This window comes from Cavia porcellus, unplaced genomic scaffold (assembly GCF_034190915.1).
Source record: "Cavia porcellus strain 051 isolate PalLab524CR breed Dunkin Hartley unplaced genomic scaffold, mCavPor4.1 scaffold_27, whole genome shotgun sequence".
In the NCBI taxonomy this organism is placed as follows: domain Eukaryota; kingdom Metazoa; phylum Chordata; class Mammalia; order Rodentia; family Caviidae; genus Cavia; species Cavia porcellus.
The window spans coordinates 23,016,793-23,034,933 of record NW_026947510.1 but is presented as its reverse complement, the minus strand read 5'-3'; the positions used below and the strand labels follow the sequence as shown (position 1 = coordinate 23,034,933).

General features: G+C 39.4%; 1 protein-coding gene and 1 long non-coding RNA gene across 2 annotated transcripts in view; one reads left to right on the top strand and one right to left on the bottom strand.

Annotated features, from left to right (window-relative positions):
- Yme1l1 (YME1 like 1 ATPase) overlaps positions 1 to 18,141 on the bottom strand; it is a 128,700-nt gene that overhangs the window by 33,048 nt on the left and 77,511 nt on the right. Inside the window, exon 2 of the mRNA XM_063238271.1 lies at positions 1,297 to 1,428. Coding sequence (XP_063094341.1) covers positions 1,297 to 1,428 — 132 coding nt within the window. The remainder of the gene's footprint in view (positions 1 to 1,296; positions 1,429 to 18,141) is intronic.
- LOC134473616 (uncharacterized) lies at positions 7,483 to 16,698 on the top strand. The gene is made up of 2 exons (XR_010043967.1): positions 7,483 to 9,401; positions 11,222 to 16,698. It is a non-coding gene; the product is annotated as an uncharacterized LOC134473616 (long non-coding RNA).

The following is an 18,141-nucleotide window of genomic DNA, read 5'->3' as shown; positions in this document are numbered from 1 at the left end:
TGTGTTTTGAGGATTTTGTTTTTTGAGATTAGGTCTCACTATGTAATCCAGGCTGGCATTCCATTGGTGGCAATCTTCCTGCTTCAGCCTTCTGAGTGCTGGAATGGTAGGCATGCACCACCACACCACCCTGCACTTGGACTGTAATTTGAGTGAAGGGTGTCAGAACAGCAGAGAGACAATGGACTGCCTATAGAAAAACAATGGTAAGGGGCTGGGCATTTAGCTCAGCAGCATAAGCGCCTGCCTTGCAAGCAGGCAGTCATGAGTTTGATCCCTGGTACCGATAAAAAAAAAAAAAGAAAAAAGAAAAACAATGGTAAACAGGCAAATAGAAAAAAAAAAAAAAAAAGACCGTGTAAAGATGACAACCTTTTCATCTAATCACAATTTTTTTTCTAAGACAGGCCTTAAAAAGTACCTAGAATTCACTTTCTACTATTCCTCCACTGTCCTCTGCCAGAACTCCTGACTTCAGAATTAAAAGCATCAGGTTAAAGAGGCTGTTCAGAACCTCAACTATTATACTATCTTTTCTTTTCTTTCTTTCTTTTTTTTTTTTTTTTTTTGGTCTTTTTCGTTTTTATTAGTACCAGGGATCTAACTCACACTTGCAAGGAAGGCACTTATGCCGCTGAGCTAAATCCCCAGCCCCCATAGTATCTTTTCTTAAAAACATATTCTGGGGCCAGGGATTTGGCTCAGTGGTGCAGTGCTTGAAGCCTGAGGTCCTGAGTTCCATTCACAGTACCCTCCTCTCCCCCTGAAATAGACCACATTCAGAGTTTGTAAGTAACTACCTTAATTGGAAACAGGAAGGTTCTTAGGTTCATAATTCCCCATATCCCAGAAATCACTGGATTTCTAATCATATGAATACTGAAGTACAGTTTTCTACCTTGTGTATTTTACTTTCAAACACCTAGACTAAGCCAGATGTGGTGGCACACACCTGTAACCTGAACACTTGGGAGGCTGAGGCAGGAGGATTTCTGGGAGTTTGAGGCCAGCCTGGGCTACAAAGTGAATTCAAGGCCAGACTGAACTGCATAGCGAGACTGTATCTCCAAAAGAAAAGAAAAAAATTTTTAACAAAACCTAGATTAATCTACTCAAAGCTTCTGAGAGTTAGCAAATGATGTCTTACTATACTGACTTCCTTGAGACTTGGAAGGTAATAGTAGTGAGTTACTCATGAGCAATAGGTAGTGATAGCTGGCTGATATTTCAACAAACAATATTATAAATTATCGCATCAGAAAGACTTCCTCACACAACCAGGGTAAAAACTCTTACCTCACTGCCAGCAGCCTCATGCTCTGGAACTACATCTCGATGCTTGTTTGGAGAAACTGATGCACTGACTGAAACAGACACGGGTTTTGGTGAATGGAAGGCACTGATAAGATGACTGAGAGGAACTGTAACCTAGAAAATAAGAAAAGTTTTAATTAAGTAGCATATGTTTTTAAATCTCCTTTGTGTTGTCAGAATTTAGGATATGTTGAAAGTTAAAACTATGGACCCCCAAGTGGCCTGGAGCTGCCTGCACTCTGCCTTGAGAGCCAAAAGCCCCCGGAGAGATCTCTATCCCCTTGGGCAGCCTGTGCACATCACTTGGAGACTGGGAGGACTGTGCAGCATCCCCCATCACTAGAGGAATCTCAGGAAGGTCCCTCTGGGTCTACTTGAGGTTCGCCCAATAACCCCAAGTGGCTGGGAGCCACCTGGTAAGGTATGTCTAAGGACCTACACTCAACTGGGGAAATTCCTACAGTAGAGATAGATATTGTCAACCCAGGAAAACAACTGAGGGCTGGAGATTTAGCTCAGTGGCTTAAGTGCCTGCTTGGTAAACATGAGGTCATGAGTTCAATCCCCAGTACTTAAAAAAAAAAAAAAAAAAAAAAAAAGAGAAACAACTGAGACCTTGCCTTCAGCTTCCCTAAGGGAATATAGGAAAATCACAAAATGAAAGCGCAAAATGTAATCTCAACCTCCAGCCCATCCCAGGCAAGCCTAGGAGACATGGACATAGAAGAAAATGTAAGCCATACACCTGAAACTCGAAATAATAGCAAGTAAAGTAAAGAAATAACTCCCAGAAAGCTATAAAGGAACTCAAATCAGAAATAATCTCCCAGGTAAAAGAAATGATGGCCACATCTAAAGAAGACATAGTTTAAAAATAGAGGAACCTGTACAAGGATGTAAACCTTCAATGAATATAAGAAACAAACAGAATGCATGAAACAGATTCAAAGAGATATCCAGAAAACCAAACTTCCATCAAAAGTTGGGAAAACCCCCTCAATGAAAGTGAAGATAGACTTTCAGACTCCAAAGACAAGACTGCAGCTAGTGAACAGCAAAGGAAAGATCTTTTAAAAATAACAAGGAGTCAGGAAATAACAATTCAACAGCTACAAGATGATGCACAGAAAAACAACATAAGATTGATACATATAAACGAAAAAGGTGACAACACAAATGATATTAAAAGACTACTTATACAATAGCTGAAAATTTCCCAAATTGGAATGGAAACTGAACATACAGATAAAGTGAAGCATACAGCACTCCAAATAGTCAAAACCAAAATAAAATGATACCTAGACGCATAATAATCAACATCCGAAAAATTCCACATAAGAACAGAATATTAAAAGCTGTTAGAGGGCCCGCCCCTCTGCAGTGGGCTGGCCCAGCAGGCCTGGGTTGCCTGGAACTGCCTTCACTGGGCCTGACCCTCAGCTGTGAAAATCTGAGAAGCCCTGGCAAGACCTAGCCACCTGGGACTGCCACCACTGGGCCCATCCCTTACCTATGAACACCTGGGATGCCCCAGCACAACCTAATCACTTAGGACTACCACTGTGGGCCCATCCCTTAGGGAAACCACCCACCTCCTGGACCTAGTACTGCAGAGGATCTTTGGATCCAACCCCTTCTCCCAGAACCTTGGACTACAAGGAAGTACAGTGCTGGATGGATGGGAGACTCAGGAACCCCTTACCCAAACAGAAGACCTCAGCAGGCTCCAGTCAGTGTGGTGAGTATGCTCCTAAAATAGAGATCTGCAGAGGGTAAATAAGAGTAGAAGTGAAACTCCCTCCAACTATAAGACCTTGACAAACCTGGCAAGAGAGTGGGAATCCCCTCCTCCATACAGATAACATCAAACAGATTGAGGAGTGAGCCAATAAGGCCTCCGCCAACTTGCAGAAAATTAAAAGAGCTTATGAGACCTCCAGTGACACAGTAGGGCCTCAGCTGACACAAATACTATAGGCAGGGAGAGCTGCTGACCTGCAACAACCTGAAGACATAGCAACAGCAGGAACCAAGAGTTGAACTACATCAATACTACTAGGCTAGTTAGCCCAGAAAGAATATAGGACTCACCCAACAGGCCCTGTAGGAGGAATTCAGGTGACTGGCTCTCCTCTACATTGTCTTATCCAACAACTGGACAAACGACACCCGCACAGTAGGACCCAAAAACTCATACTATAGACAGTTGAAACTGTTCGGACTGAAAGACCAAATATTTATCCAAAAGGTAAAAATAACAAAATGAAAAGGCAAAGTGTAATCTCAAACATCTAGTCCATCAGGAGCAAGTCCAGGCAACACTGAAATAGAGGACTATAAAAAGTCATACACCAGGAACCTCTGAAAAGACAGCAAATGAAGCAAAGAAACAAATCTATGAGACTACAGAGGAAACCAAATTAGAAATAATGTCTTATGTAAAGACAGAAGTAACCTTAGTAAATAAATTGCTCAACATAGCTAGACAAGAAATAGACAAAAAAAAAAAATACAGGAGCTTGGGAAATTGATTGAAACTTTGAATGAACAATGCAGAAAACAAGCAGAATCCATGAAACAAATTCAAAGAGATAGCCAAGAAACAAAAACTATTGAAAGCTGGCAAAACCATTTAAATGAAGCTGAGGATAGAATTTCAAACCTGGAAGACAGGATCACAGATAGAGATCATAAAAAGGTAGAACTTAAAAAAACAAAGCAGCATGAAATGACAATCCAGCAGCTTCAAGATGATGCCAAGGGAAACAATATAAGCCTAATAGGCATCAGTGAAGATGCAGGATTCAATGCAAATGACGTAACTAAACTATTCACAGAATAGCAGAAAATTTCTCACAAATAGGGAAAAAAATGTGATATAGAAATAAGTGAGGCATACAGAATGCCAAACAGTCACAATCAACATAAATCTACACCCAGACATATATCTCAGACATATAGCATAGAAAAAGGACACTAAAAAGCTGTTAAAGAAAGCCTATTAGAAATACGGCAGACTTTTCAGCACAAATGTTCAGGTTAAGACGAGCTTGGAGTGAGGTCCTGATGGGTTCACAGCTGAATTCTGCAAGAAATTTAGAGACGATTTGATGCCAATACTCCTTAAACTCTTCAATAAAATGGAAAAGGAAGCAATCCTCCCTAAATCATTCTTGGAGGCCAGTATTACTCTCATACCAAAACCAGAGAAAGACCCAACCAAAAAGGAGAGCTATAAGCCAATCTCACTAATGAACACTAATGCAAAGATTCTCAATAAAATACTGGCAAAGAGAATGCAGCAAGTCATCAAGATTATACAACACGACCAAGTGGGATTCATCTCAGGAATGCAGGGATGGTTTAACATACGCAAATAAATAAATGTAATACACATCAATAGAGCCAAAAACAAAAACCACATGGTCATCTCAATAGATGCAGAAAAATCTCCCAATAAAGTCCAATACATGTTCATAATAAAAACCCTTCAGAAACCCAGAATACATGGTGCCTACCAAACCTTAAAAAGGCCATGTATGACAAACCAACAGCCAACATTATACCAAATGGACAAAAACTGAAAGCTTCACACTAAAATCAGGAATAAGACATGGATGTCTACAATCACCACTCCTATTCAATATAGTTCTGGAAACACTAGCCAGAGCAATCAGACTAGAAAGAGAGAAATAAATAGAATAAAGATAGGAAAGGAAGAAGCTAAATTATCACTATTTGCAGATGACATGATACTCTATATAGAAGACCCCAAAAATTCCATTAAAAGACTAATAAACAAATCAGCAGTGTACCTGGATACAAAGTCAATGCTCAAAAATCAACAGCATTCCTGTACACAAAAAGCCCAAATATGGAAATATCATCCTTCACAAAACATCTAAAAAAATGAAATACTTAGGAATCAACCTAACTAAGAATGTAAAAGACCTATATGCTGAAAATTATACTACACTAAAAAAGGAGATTGAAGAGGACATTAGAAAATGGAATGATATTCCTTGCTCTTGGCTAGAAGAATCAACACTGTGAAAATGGCCATACTCCCAAAACTCTTACACAGATTTAACGCAATTCCAATCAAAATACCAAGAGAAAACACGTCTAAAATTCATTTGGAAACAGAAGAAACCCAGAATTACAAAGGCAATTCTGGACAACAAAGGCAAGGCAGGAGGCATCTCAATTTCTGACTTGAAACTATACTACAAAGCCACAATGATAAAATCAGCATGGTACTGGCAAAGAAATAGACCTGAGGATCAATGGAACAGATTAAAAGATTTGAGCACAACCTCAAAGACACTCGGCCACCTGCTATTTGACAAAGGGGCTAAACATGTTCATTAGAAGAAGGATAGCCTCTTTAATAAATGGCGTTGGAAAAACTGGCTGTCTACATGCCCAAGACTTAAACTAGATCCATGCCTATCACCATGCACAAAACTAAAGTCTAAACGGATCAAAGACCTAAATGTTAAAATAGAAACACTAAATCTACTGGAAGACAAGGTAGGTAGAAGTCTTGGAGATATAGGGAGAATTCATGAACAACACGCAAACTGCACAGGAAACACTTCAAAGAAATCACCAACAGAGTAAAAAGAAAAACCTACAGAATGGGAAAGAATTTTAGCCAACAACCCCTCAAAGGACTTATATCCAGAACGTATAAAGAACTGAAAAACATCAAGCCCCCCAAATTCAAAGATCCTCTCTAAAAATGGGCATTTGAGATGAACACACATTTCTCAGGTGAAGACATACAAATAGCAAATAAATACATGAAGAAATGTTCACCATCACTGGTCATTTGAGAAATGCAAATTAAAACAACATTTACATTTCATATCACTCCGGAAAGAATAGCTGCCATCAAGAAATCAACTGATAACAAATGTTGGCAAGGCTGTGAGGGAAAAAGGAACACTGCTCCACTATTGGTAGGAGACTAGACTGGTGCAGCCACTATGGAAATCAGTATGGAGAATTCTCAGAAGACTAGGATTGGAAGTTCCATTCAATCAAGCTATTTCCCTCTTGGGTATTTTCCCAGAAAAACTGAAAAGGTCATATCACAGTGATATATGTGCACCCATATTCATAGCAGCACAATTTGTAATAGCCAAATCTTGGAAACAACCAAGATGCCCATCAACCACCGAGTGGATGAAAAAGATGTGGTATTTTTATGCAATGGAATATTACTCAGCTATAAAAAGGATGATCTTGAGGCCTTCATAGGCAAATGGAGACAACTTGAGGCTATCCTTATTAGTGAAATAAATAAGGATCATATTTATAAATATCACATTTTATCTCTAGTATAAAAAGTAATAAGAAATGTAGGAGTAATAAAACCCAAAATGTGTACTTGTGTTTATAAAACAGAGAGGAAAAGAAAGTGTTCCAAGGATATAACTGCATGTATGTTTAAGTGTATAGGATTGATAACCATATTACTAAGTTTTTGTTGGATAGCTGAACAGAACTGTTTGCAGTCTCACTGTATGAATGCCCACTTTGTATGCTTTACTTTGTAACTTGAACAACTATTTCCAAGACAATATGTAATTGTCAACTAGTGATTTCTGTTTATTTTTTAAAAATTATGTATTATCTACTTTTTCTGGTTTTTTTAATTAAAAAAAAATAAAGTGTTGCTGATGATTCATGGGGGAAAAAAAAACTGTTACAGAGAAGAGACAAATCACCTATAAAGGAAAGCCCAGCAAAAGCCCAGCAGACTTCTAAACACAATGAAGTAAAGAAGAACACAGAATGAGGTATTTCAGATCCTAAAAAAAACTGACTTCTAACCCAGATTGATGTACCCTGAAAAACTGTCCTTCAAAACTGATGGAAAAATAAGATATTTCCATGACAAAGAACAGCTGAAGAACTTCATAACCACCAAACCAACTCTGCAAAGAATATTGAAAGATATTCTAGATAGACATAAAATATATAACTTCAAGAATGCCAACAAGAAAAAAAGCACTAAGCCTGGCAAACAAATAGAGGGTAAAAGTAAAGAATCAACAGCAGAAAGATAACACAACAAAAATAAACCTATATATATATATATATATATATATATATATATATATATACATATATATATCAGTTATAACCATTAATGCAAATGGACTCAAGTCACCAATTCAAAGAAATAGACTGGTGGAATGGATCAAGAAACAACATCCAATCATATCATGTACATCTAATCCAAACGGAAACTCATAGACTGTAAGTCAAAGGATGGAAAACAATACTTCATGCAACGGGAACTACCCACCAAAAAAAAGCAAGGGTAACTACTCTGTTTGCAGACAATGTGAACTTCAAATCAAGAATGATCAAAAGAAAAAGAAAATCACTACGTACTAGTTAGGAGAAAACTTCAAGTGGAAGAGATAACAATCTTAAACATCTATGCAACAAATTCGGGAGCACCAGCTATATAAACAAATATTAACAGAAATGAAAAATCAAATAAGCAATAACACAATTATAATGGGAGACCTTAACACCCCCTGACAATAAGAGACAGATCAACTAGACAGAAAATCAACAAAGAAATAACAGAACCGAATCACATCTGTGAACAAATGCACTTAGTGGACGAGCACAGAGTATTCCATCCTGAAGATCAATGAAATAGATTGTAAGATAGAACTACAACTACACAAAACTCAGCCACCTTATCTTTGACAAAGGGGCCAAACACATTCACCAGAAGAAAGATAATGTCTTTAATAAGTGGTGCTAGAAAAACTGGCTCTCCATATGCCACAAACTAAAACTATACCCATGCCTAGCACCATGCATAAAACTAAAGTCAAAATGGATCAAAGATCTAAATATTAAAACAGAAACACTAAACATGCTGGATGACAAAGTAGTTGGAAATTTTGAAGACACAGGGACAGGCAAGAGAATTCATGAACAAAAATCAAACCACATGGGAAACACTTCCCAGAATCAATAACTGGAATTACGTCTTATTAAAAGTGTTTGCATGTCAAAATAAATCTCCAACAGAGTAAAAGGAAACGTAGAATTTTGAAAAAATCTTAGTAAACTGTCTCGCAAAGGACTTCTACAACATATAAAGTATTTAAAAAATTCTTTATATGTCTAGAACATATAAAGAATTTTAAAAAATCAGACCTCATGAAGTCAAACCAACATTTCATAGAGGATAGCAGCCCTGTGACACAGGCCCTGTGGAGGTGCAGGCAGAGATGGTCACCCAGCACCCTGAGGTGCCCAATGCCAGGGGCTGTGCACTTGAGGGCAATGAGGGTGAGTTCATGTTAGGCACCTTCTGTCCCAATGGAAAGAAGAATAATGGCCAGGTACAGTGAGGTCCACGGTGAGCACAGAAATAAAATGTAGGAAACAGCAGCACACAGCCTGGGAAGGCAGAAATGTCGCACTGTTTCCCTGCACACACGTGGCCTGGTGGGTCGCTGCTGAAGGGAGGCCTGGCTGACCAATGGCACACGCTGGAAGGCAGCAACATACATGCAACAGGATTGAGGCTCAGCAGGGTGAGAGATGTGAATACTAATCCAAAGGGAGGAGGAAAATCAGGGAAGAGCAAACAAAGGGTGGGTAAAACAGAGCTGGAAGACAGGCTGGAACCCAGCTGAGTGAACACAGGGCAGTGATTTGCATTCATCACCAATTACAAAGCACAGACTGTCAGGTGAGATTAACCATTGCACCTACAAAGAAGCTGCTTATTAGCTTTATTTTCCTTTTATGTAGAAATAGTTTCAGATTTTAAGAAGGTCATTGAGTTCCTATACACTGATCACCTGGCTTCTTCAGACAGGAGGAACGTAAGAGATCCGAAGGACGATGAGTGACATTAGGAAGTGGACGTTCCTGCAGTACTGCTAAGTACAGTGGACAATTCACCTGGGCTTCTCCCATCTGTCTTTTACAGGACCTATCTAGGACTCCACATTGTGTGCAGTGACGGGGACACTGCTGTCTCCTCCCATCTGTGGCGGTCCGCTGTCTACCAGGAACGCTGTCCTTGTTCCTCTGCACAGGTCCCTTGGCTGGCTGCCCGACATTCCCCCATGCTGAGACTATGGTGATGTGTTTCTATCAAGAGCACTGCAGAGTTGACGGTCCCACCCCAGGTGTCACACTAGGAGGGTCATGATGTCCCTAAACCCAACAACTGCTGATGTGATGCTGCATCTTCTTGATGGTAGTGTTTGCCAGGATTTGCACAGGAAATTATTATTTCCCAGCTCTGCTATGGATACCATGGGCTGCTACTTGGAAACTACCTACGTAGACTACCCCACTTCCAACTTCTGCTCAGTCAGGGCCCTGTGCTCTACTGGAATGTGCCTGTCTACTGTGTGCCTAAGGGGAATTTTCTCCTTCCGTGTTGCTATCTCTACCTCAGTGGACCAGAAATCCCCTCTGAATATAAGAGTACAATTTGGTCAAAAGAGGATACACAAAGCTCTGGCCAGTTCAATGCCCAAGGCAGTTGCAGTGACAACAGGAGCGTCAGGGAAAGTCAATTTCTGAGTGAAGACTGCATTCCCAAGGATAAAACAGATTGTTTCAGGAGAAAGACACCAATTGACCACAAGTGTGTAAGAATTCAGAACACATGTGCACAGAGCTTCGAAATGTGCAAAAAACTGATAGAAGGACAACTGAATACAGAATTATAGTCAGACATTTCAACGTCCTCACAATTTAATAGAAAAATTAAACACAATTTTTAGGGATCAAAAGATTGTATTTTTTTTCAGAAGATAATTTTTTTATTTAAGGAGAAAAAAGAAAAAAAAACAGAAAAAGGGTACAAGTAATATAAAATTTGAAAAAATAAACAGTAAGAAATCACTAGTGAATAGATTACATATTCTCATCTTAGAAATAGTTGTTCAAATTACAAAATTCAAGCACATAAAGTGGACTTTCAAACAGTGAGAGTGCAAACAGTTTTGTTCAATGATCCAAAAAAAAAAAAAACCCACTCAGTAATATAGTTATCTTATACACTTAAACATATATGCAGTTATAACCTTTAGAGCACTTTTTTTTTTTTTTTTTTTTTGTAGAATGGCAGTTACACATTTTGGGTTTTATGACTCCCACAGTTCTTATTTTTTTTTTTTTTTTTTGAAGAGAGTAAAACCAAATGCGACATATCAGAACAGTCAGTCAAATCAAAAGGATGGACATAATAATGTAAAAACAAAATACTAGGTGATCTCTATATTCGTGGACATAAGAGGCCACATATACAGAGTTCTTACTGAGTTTTCAGGCTAATAAATCCTCAGTGTCTCACGGAGTATTAAAGGTCAACCTATGCCAGTTACAAACAGGGCCTATTTTATATAGGCCCCAGTCCTAAATCTTAAAATGCTTTTATTCCCTTTTAAACTGCCATCCTGGTTTCACATCACTCAGGCCCTAGATCTAACCATACTTTTGATACTCATCTCTGCCTTACGACTCACAGGTTTTCATGTTTTGTCATCCACTTTGGTTCTTAATTTCTTACATTCTATTAATGATCATTTCTATACCAGGACTCTCTAACAGGATTGCCTACAGACTCCAACATAATATATACCAGAGACAAGCCTTACCTACCTACCTTTTACCTTTTATGCTTTCATATGGGGGAGTAAGCACCTCTCATAACTTCACTCCTCCTAATCCCACATTTAATTTTTCAGAATTCTGCCTTGCCATAAAAATGTTCCCACCTCAACGTCATCCTGATAGAATAACATGTCTAAATCAAAGATACCTTTCCCTCTACCTCTCTTGGGTCCATAAATATGACAGTGCCATGTCTCCTCATAACATCTTGTCTCTTTGTTTTTTTCAGTCTAACATACGTGCATTCACCAGTGAAGTTGTCATGGCTAAAACTCCTGGCACCAGCTTCTACCTAGACATCAACTGTCATCCCGTCGACCCCCCTAGACTCCAGTACAGTGCCCTCGGCCAGCAGGAAGTAGTTAAAGAGAGAAATCTTCGCCCCTTTTCCTAATAATCATAAGATGGGATATGAAAGGGTTGCTGGCCCAGGCCGGATACTGTAGCCAGTAAAGCCAGGGAGCTCTTATCTCCCCCCACCTTTAGAAATTACTTCTGGCGCCAAACTAAGACCAGTGGGCTACCTGTACATCCCTAATGCCCCTTAGGTTCCACCCCAGGCTGAGGCTACTTATATGCCTCACTCCACGTGTTCCACGGAGAGATCGCTGGCCCCGGGGTGGAGATGCCATGCCGCAGGGGGTCAGGGGTGTCTCTCCCCGCATTCCCAAAATAAAGGTTACTTACATTTTATACTTCTTATCTTTTCAGCCGCCGCCAGTCCTCCTCCTTTTCCTTCCACTCCACAGTTCTATCAGTTACCATACTGCCTCTTGCTATTTTAAGAATTGGCGGTTATAATAAAATTGAACTAAACAGTAAAGAATAAAACCAAAGCACTGGAGACATTACAGGACTTTAAAAGAAAATAATAGTCAATCAGAATGGGTGTCATAATGATTCTTATTGTGTTCACAGTTATGCCTGTACTTTCGATATTGGTACTATCAAGCAAAGCAGAATAGGGGAAAATCAGTCAAAACAAGATGGTGAGGGCAATACAGGATTTCAAATCAAGTTAATAGGAAATCAAAGTAGGTTACTATAATGTATCCTGCTATTTTTTATTTATTTTCCCTTAATTAAAAAATAAAATTAAAAAAGTAAATAATTAAAAAAAAGGGGGGGGGACTGAGATAAAAGAGGGCATAACAACAGAACAGCGCAGGTCAAATCATAACCATTTAAGCAAACCAGTGTTTCACCACAAGATATCCTGACATAAAAATAGTTACCATAGTGTCTCTTTCCTTGAAATCTTTGAGTATAACTTCTTATACTGTAGCACCAAAGATATCACGACACTATAAATCCATTCAAGAGAATGACATTATTGCAGGGTATTTAGAACCAATTGACAGAAAATGAACAATGGTTTCTATATAAACTCCTTGTCTATAAAAGTTTTTGCTTATACTATCATATATAATAAAATCCAATAAGATACAACCTTTTAACACCAATGGAGACTGAAGAATACACATTTGATGGGACTTCAAAACAAGATGATACTAAATCAGCACTAGCTATTATGATGTCTTGTTTTCTCCAAAATTGCTGTTCCTACCTTCCAATCTTCTCTGCCTCATTTCTGTTGAGCTCTTTTTCTGTCCTTTGTTGTCAGTTTGTCTTCTTCATTTTGTTTTCTGCTCCATTCATTGTGGCCTCTCAGCCACTATTTCTGGAATCTTGGTATTTTCTTTTTTTAGACTATCCTGCAGTATTCTCTGTAGAGTTGAATTAATGGTTGCAAATTCCCCTAGTTCCTCTTTATCCTGGAAGCACCTTGTTTTTCCATCAATTTCTAGGGACAGTTGTGCAGGATACATCAATCTTGCCTGGAGGTTATTATCTTTCAAAGCTTGAATTATTTCCCCCCACGCTCTTCGTGATTTGATGGTTTGTGCCGAGAAGTCTGCTGTAATTTTGATGGGTGTTCCTTTGTAAGTGATCTGTTTCTTGTCTCTGACGGCTTTTAATATTCTGTTCTTATATTGGATTTCTGGAATTTTGATTATTATGTGCCTGGGTGTAGCTCTGTTTGGGTTGTAGATTGCTGGGGTCCTGTATGCCTCATATATCTGAGTATCTTTACCATTTGCCAAATTAGGGAAATTCTCTTGGATTATTTCTGTGAATAGCTTTTGTAGTCTATTTGTTTGTGTCCCCACTTCTTCTCTTACGTTCTTAATTCTTAAGTTATAGATCCTCTTATCATCTTCTAGTTTTTGTATTGTTGCTGTTTGTTTGTTTGTTATTTTTAAGAAGTTTTTCATTACATGCTCCCATATTACAAATCTGCCCTCCAGTTCAGATAATCTGTCCTTAGTTTCTTTCAAGCTGTTATGCCAGTTTTCAATAGTTTTTAGTTTCCTTGTAATCTCTTTGAACCTCCTTCATGTATTCTATGTTTTCTCTATTTTCTCCATCAAACAATTCTCCCCTTTTTTTCTGTTCTTCCATTTCACCATCTGTTTTTTCTTGGGCGGTACTTAGCATTTCTCTAACTATTCTGCTTATGTCTAGCTTCGGGTCATTCATAACTTCATTCCTGAACTCCTCTATGAGGCTCTGGAGATAGCACTTTATATCTATTGGTCCCATGTCTACTATTGCGTGTTTCTCGGGATTGGGGACTGAGGACCCTTTCTTGTTGCTCCCTCTTCCCATATTCTTTGTTCCTTATATTAAGCGTGTATAGGAGGCCCAGCTTCCTTCCCTGTCGGCCAGTCTGTTTGAATTGCCGGCTAGGTGTTCCTGCCCACTGCAGTGTACTAGGGAGACACAGACCTGGGCAGCCTCTTCTGGGCCCGCCCCTCCAGGTCAACCTACCCCCAAGGCTTCACTGCTAGGGTGCGCCTTCAGGTGCTGGGACCTGAGTTGGGCTAGCCTATTGGGTCTCAGCCAGCGGCTTCTCACAGGCCAGGCACTCCCCACCAATCCCGCTTGAGAGGGGGATATGTGACTGAAGTCACTGCAGCTTCTTGTTCCGGGAAGTCTGCCTGGTCCGAGTATGTCCTCCGCTGAAGCCTGCTTCTCTATGTAAGGGTCCAATTCACTGGCTCACTCACCGCAGGTCGATGCAGGGCACCGGCCAGTCCTGCTCCCATCTCCTTTCAACGCTTCTCACTCTCCGAGGTTTTGCACCTCTCTCCCTGCTGTGCCGACCGGGATGCAACAGCAGCTGCAGGTAATTCAAATTGCAGTTTCCAGTGGCGCGGGTCCAGCTTCCGCGCTGAGACCTTATCTGTGCCTGCTGTCTTGCCAGGATTGCATTTCCAGATGGTTTCTCTTAATTTAGTTCATTCCTGGGTCAGCAAAGAATATCCCCCCTTGCCTGGATCTTCCCGTCCTGCACCATTCCTAGATTTCAAGTGCAGTTTCTCCGAGAGCCTCAGAGGCTGCTGCTATCTATCCGCCATGTTCTTCTGGTAAAAAAGGTTGTATATTATGGACAAACTTATACCAACTGCCACTGACAGAAGCATCCCATCCAAACAACAGTGCAGGATTCACTGCTGTACATGGAGGAAATGTTTCCAGCACAGTCACAAAATAAACCCCAATCAATTTAAAAGAATTTCAATTATGCAGAGAATTTTGTCTCACTATGATGAAATACGTTTAGAAATTAACACTAGGGACAGCACTATTTACCTAGAACCTGAAAGAGTAAACAGTTAAGAGGAAGCATGGAGATGGAGCTCAGGGACAAAGTGCCTGCCTGACAAGCACAAGGCCCTGAGTTCAATTCCCAGGGCCAAAAATACAACCTAAAACAAAAACGGTTCAGGGGAGAATATTAGCAGATATATTTGAAAGCTCTGATGCAGGGAACAAACTTTTTGAAAGACAAGAAGGATCCAAGTCTCTGGACCTGAGCCTCATTTGCATGGAAGACACTGAATTGGTTAGAACCTTCCCAGTAACTGCAGGCTTGAATAGCTTCACTGCTGAATTTTAACCAGCACTGAAGGTAGAAGTACTATCAGTTTTACACATTGTCATAAGAATTTGAATAGAAAGATTTCTCAACTTATGAGGTCACTGTTGTGATTATTCAGAATGGACACAAGTATCACAGAGATAATCTATACATCAATACCCTTGAAAAGAACAGACAACAATGTTCTTAAAACTTAAACAATGGAAAGAAAGGCTTGTGGTTCACCACACCTCTTAGAGCATCACTGAAAAACACTAACTAAAGAGATTTCCACAGTAGTGACAGTGAATTATCATCTGAATTATTCAAGGTGATAAAAGCTTAAATTCAACAGAATGATCAGTACATTTACAAAATACACTACTACAAAATTACCTGAGCTAAAAAAAAAAAAGACATGATACACAATGTAGATGAGTGACTTAGCAAGGAATTTGAGTCCACAAATGGTACCAAACAGAAATCCAAGAGAATTAAATTTGTATCCAAAGTGGGGGCAACAGAAATGACCACAAGGACAGAGCCCTGGAGTTAGAAGACAGGGCTGGTGTCAGTGCCCAAATACTCAGGGACACCTTACAAAATTGGAACATGGACAGTAGATCCAACAGCTATTAGATGGTGCACAGACAACTAACTAGAATAAGTGAAAAACCACAAGACAGCACACATGGCATAAAAATCTGTGACAGAAACAATAGCAGAAAACTTTCTGAATATGGGGAAGTAACTTGACATACAGATAAGAAAGACAGATGAAACCCCAAGTAGCCACAATCAGAAAAGGATCTCCCCATGACATATGACAGTCAATACCTGGGAAGTCCAAGGTGAGAACAGAATCTTATAACCTCATAAAGAAAAGCAAGGAATCACTTATAAATGTAAAACCATTAGAAATACAGCACACTTTTCAACACAAACTGTTAAGACCAGGAGAGCTTGGAGTGAGGTATTTCAACACATAAAAGAAAGCAACTTCCAACCCAGGTGATATATCCTACAGAACTCTCTTTCAAAACCGCTCTGCAGGACTTCAGGGCGACCACTTCCCTCGCTGGAGCCCAGCCAGTCCTGTCTGAAACACACTGTGGATGGCCTGGCTGCAAGGCCTCTCTAGCTTCCCTGGCCTTGAAACTGTCAGATTGTTTGACACTGTTAGTGTAGAAACAGGAGAAGTGACTGGGAGCCCCTGGCTTAGAGGGGCAGTGATCTCAGTGCCCAGGGATTTCCCTGAACTCTCAGAGGACGAGCAGGAGTTCTCCCAGGGCCTGGCACATGTATGACCGTCCTGATGTTCACCTCAGAGACAGAATACTGAACTCCAGTTGCAGGAGGTGTGTTGCCTCCCAGGATTTGGCAACTGTAGATAGAGAGCTTGTCTGCATGGCAGGATGTAGGTGAAACCTCCAGAGGAGTCTTCAAGGTTAGATGATGACACTGTGAACAGCATCCCTGCAAACTTTCCTGGTCTTGACTATTTCAGGAGCATAACACTAACTTTGTCATAAAGGTGCAGAAACATAGGTTTACCAGACACACACTCATTCTTTAGAATATTTCTATTGATGAGTTATTAACTTTATTTTTATAAGTGTTGTTATATTACACATTGGCTTACCAGGAAAAAAAACAAAAAAATATAAAGTATTGAATTTTTAATATTTATTGAGTGTTTATAATAAAGCATCAAAATTTAAAACATCAACAATTTTTTGGCATAAAGTCTACAAAAAATAACAAAAATATTCCTATACAAATTACACTGAAAATACCAACAGCAATTTACAAAAAAGTAATCTTCACTTCAATTATCACATCTAAATCAGTCTGTGCACATGACCACAGCGTATTCCATAGACACATAATACTCACACTGGGAGCACACGTTTTGCTGTCCTACTCTTTTTGTAGGATATACTTGATATCTCAGTAGTTTTGCTGTTTTGTCAAGGTTATTGTGTTACAGAGTGTGCAGCCAACAGGAACATAAAATATCAAAAGAAGTTCTTAAATTCTTACTGTGTGTTGTGCCTTTAGAATACACATCAATGGGGCTGGGGGTTTAGCTCAGCACCATAAGCACCTGCCTTGCAAGCAGGCGGTCATGAGTTCAATCCCCGGTACTGATAAAAAAGTGAAAAAGACAAAAAAAAAAAAAAAAAAGAAAAAAAAAAAGAATACACATCGATATCTTTTCACATCAGCTGTGTATTTCTTTATAAAACCCAAAGATAACATCAAAAATAGAAACCTATGTGAACTGCAATGTAAACAGAAACAAAAATCTACCACATAAATAAGCTTTGCTTCAACTGTCATATCCAAAGCAGTCTTTGCACTTGTCATACCCAAGGCAGTCTTGCATGTTCCATACACGAGGGACACTTCCACTGATAGCATGTTTTGTTTTCCTGTATTTTCTTGTAGGACACAGTTGAGATCTTTTTGTTTTCCTCTTATCATCGTGGATCTAGGAAGCTGTGTGTGCCTATTCACCTGTCAGCTCACCAGTGCACTCCACAGTACTTCACATAATTCACTGACAAGAAAAGCTGGATTTTTCTCTGCTGTAAATAATCTCATATGAACTGTAGTCCCAAACCATAAGAACATTTCTGTTCATAACATCATCTGGTTTATTATTCTATGAATAAACACCTTGTGGCTAAGTTCAAGCTAAATGTCTAAGTTGAAAGCACAAAAAGTCCTCACATGCACAAGGGCATGCATTATGCCAGAGTTGACCCATCATTTTCCATGAGGCCTTTACATTCCTGCAATCCCTATGAGAATCCACTATGAGAAATCCCTCCTAAGCACACAGATCCATAAATGCTTTCAGTTCAGCACCATGTCATAAAACATTTTTGAATATGGCTAATGGTGCATAGAGAACACTTTACTTGAATTTTAACCTCTATATTTCACAGAATCTTGTAACATTTCATGTGTTAAAATTTCCAACTTTGAATAGCAGTATCAGCATTCGTCCAATACATTTCACTCTTGCCAAGTCCCTCACTATATTTTTGGACTTAGTATTAACATTAGATCATTTCATTTGGTTATGTGGCCATTTTGCAACATTTTCACTAGTCAAATATGTATTCACATTGTTTTCTTTGTCATCTTAACAAAGGAGGTCGGTATCAGTATCAGTTGATCTTTGCTCCACTTCACTGTCCCAGGAAGTTTGACTC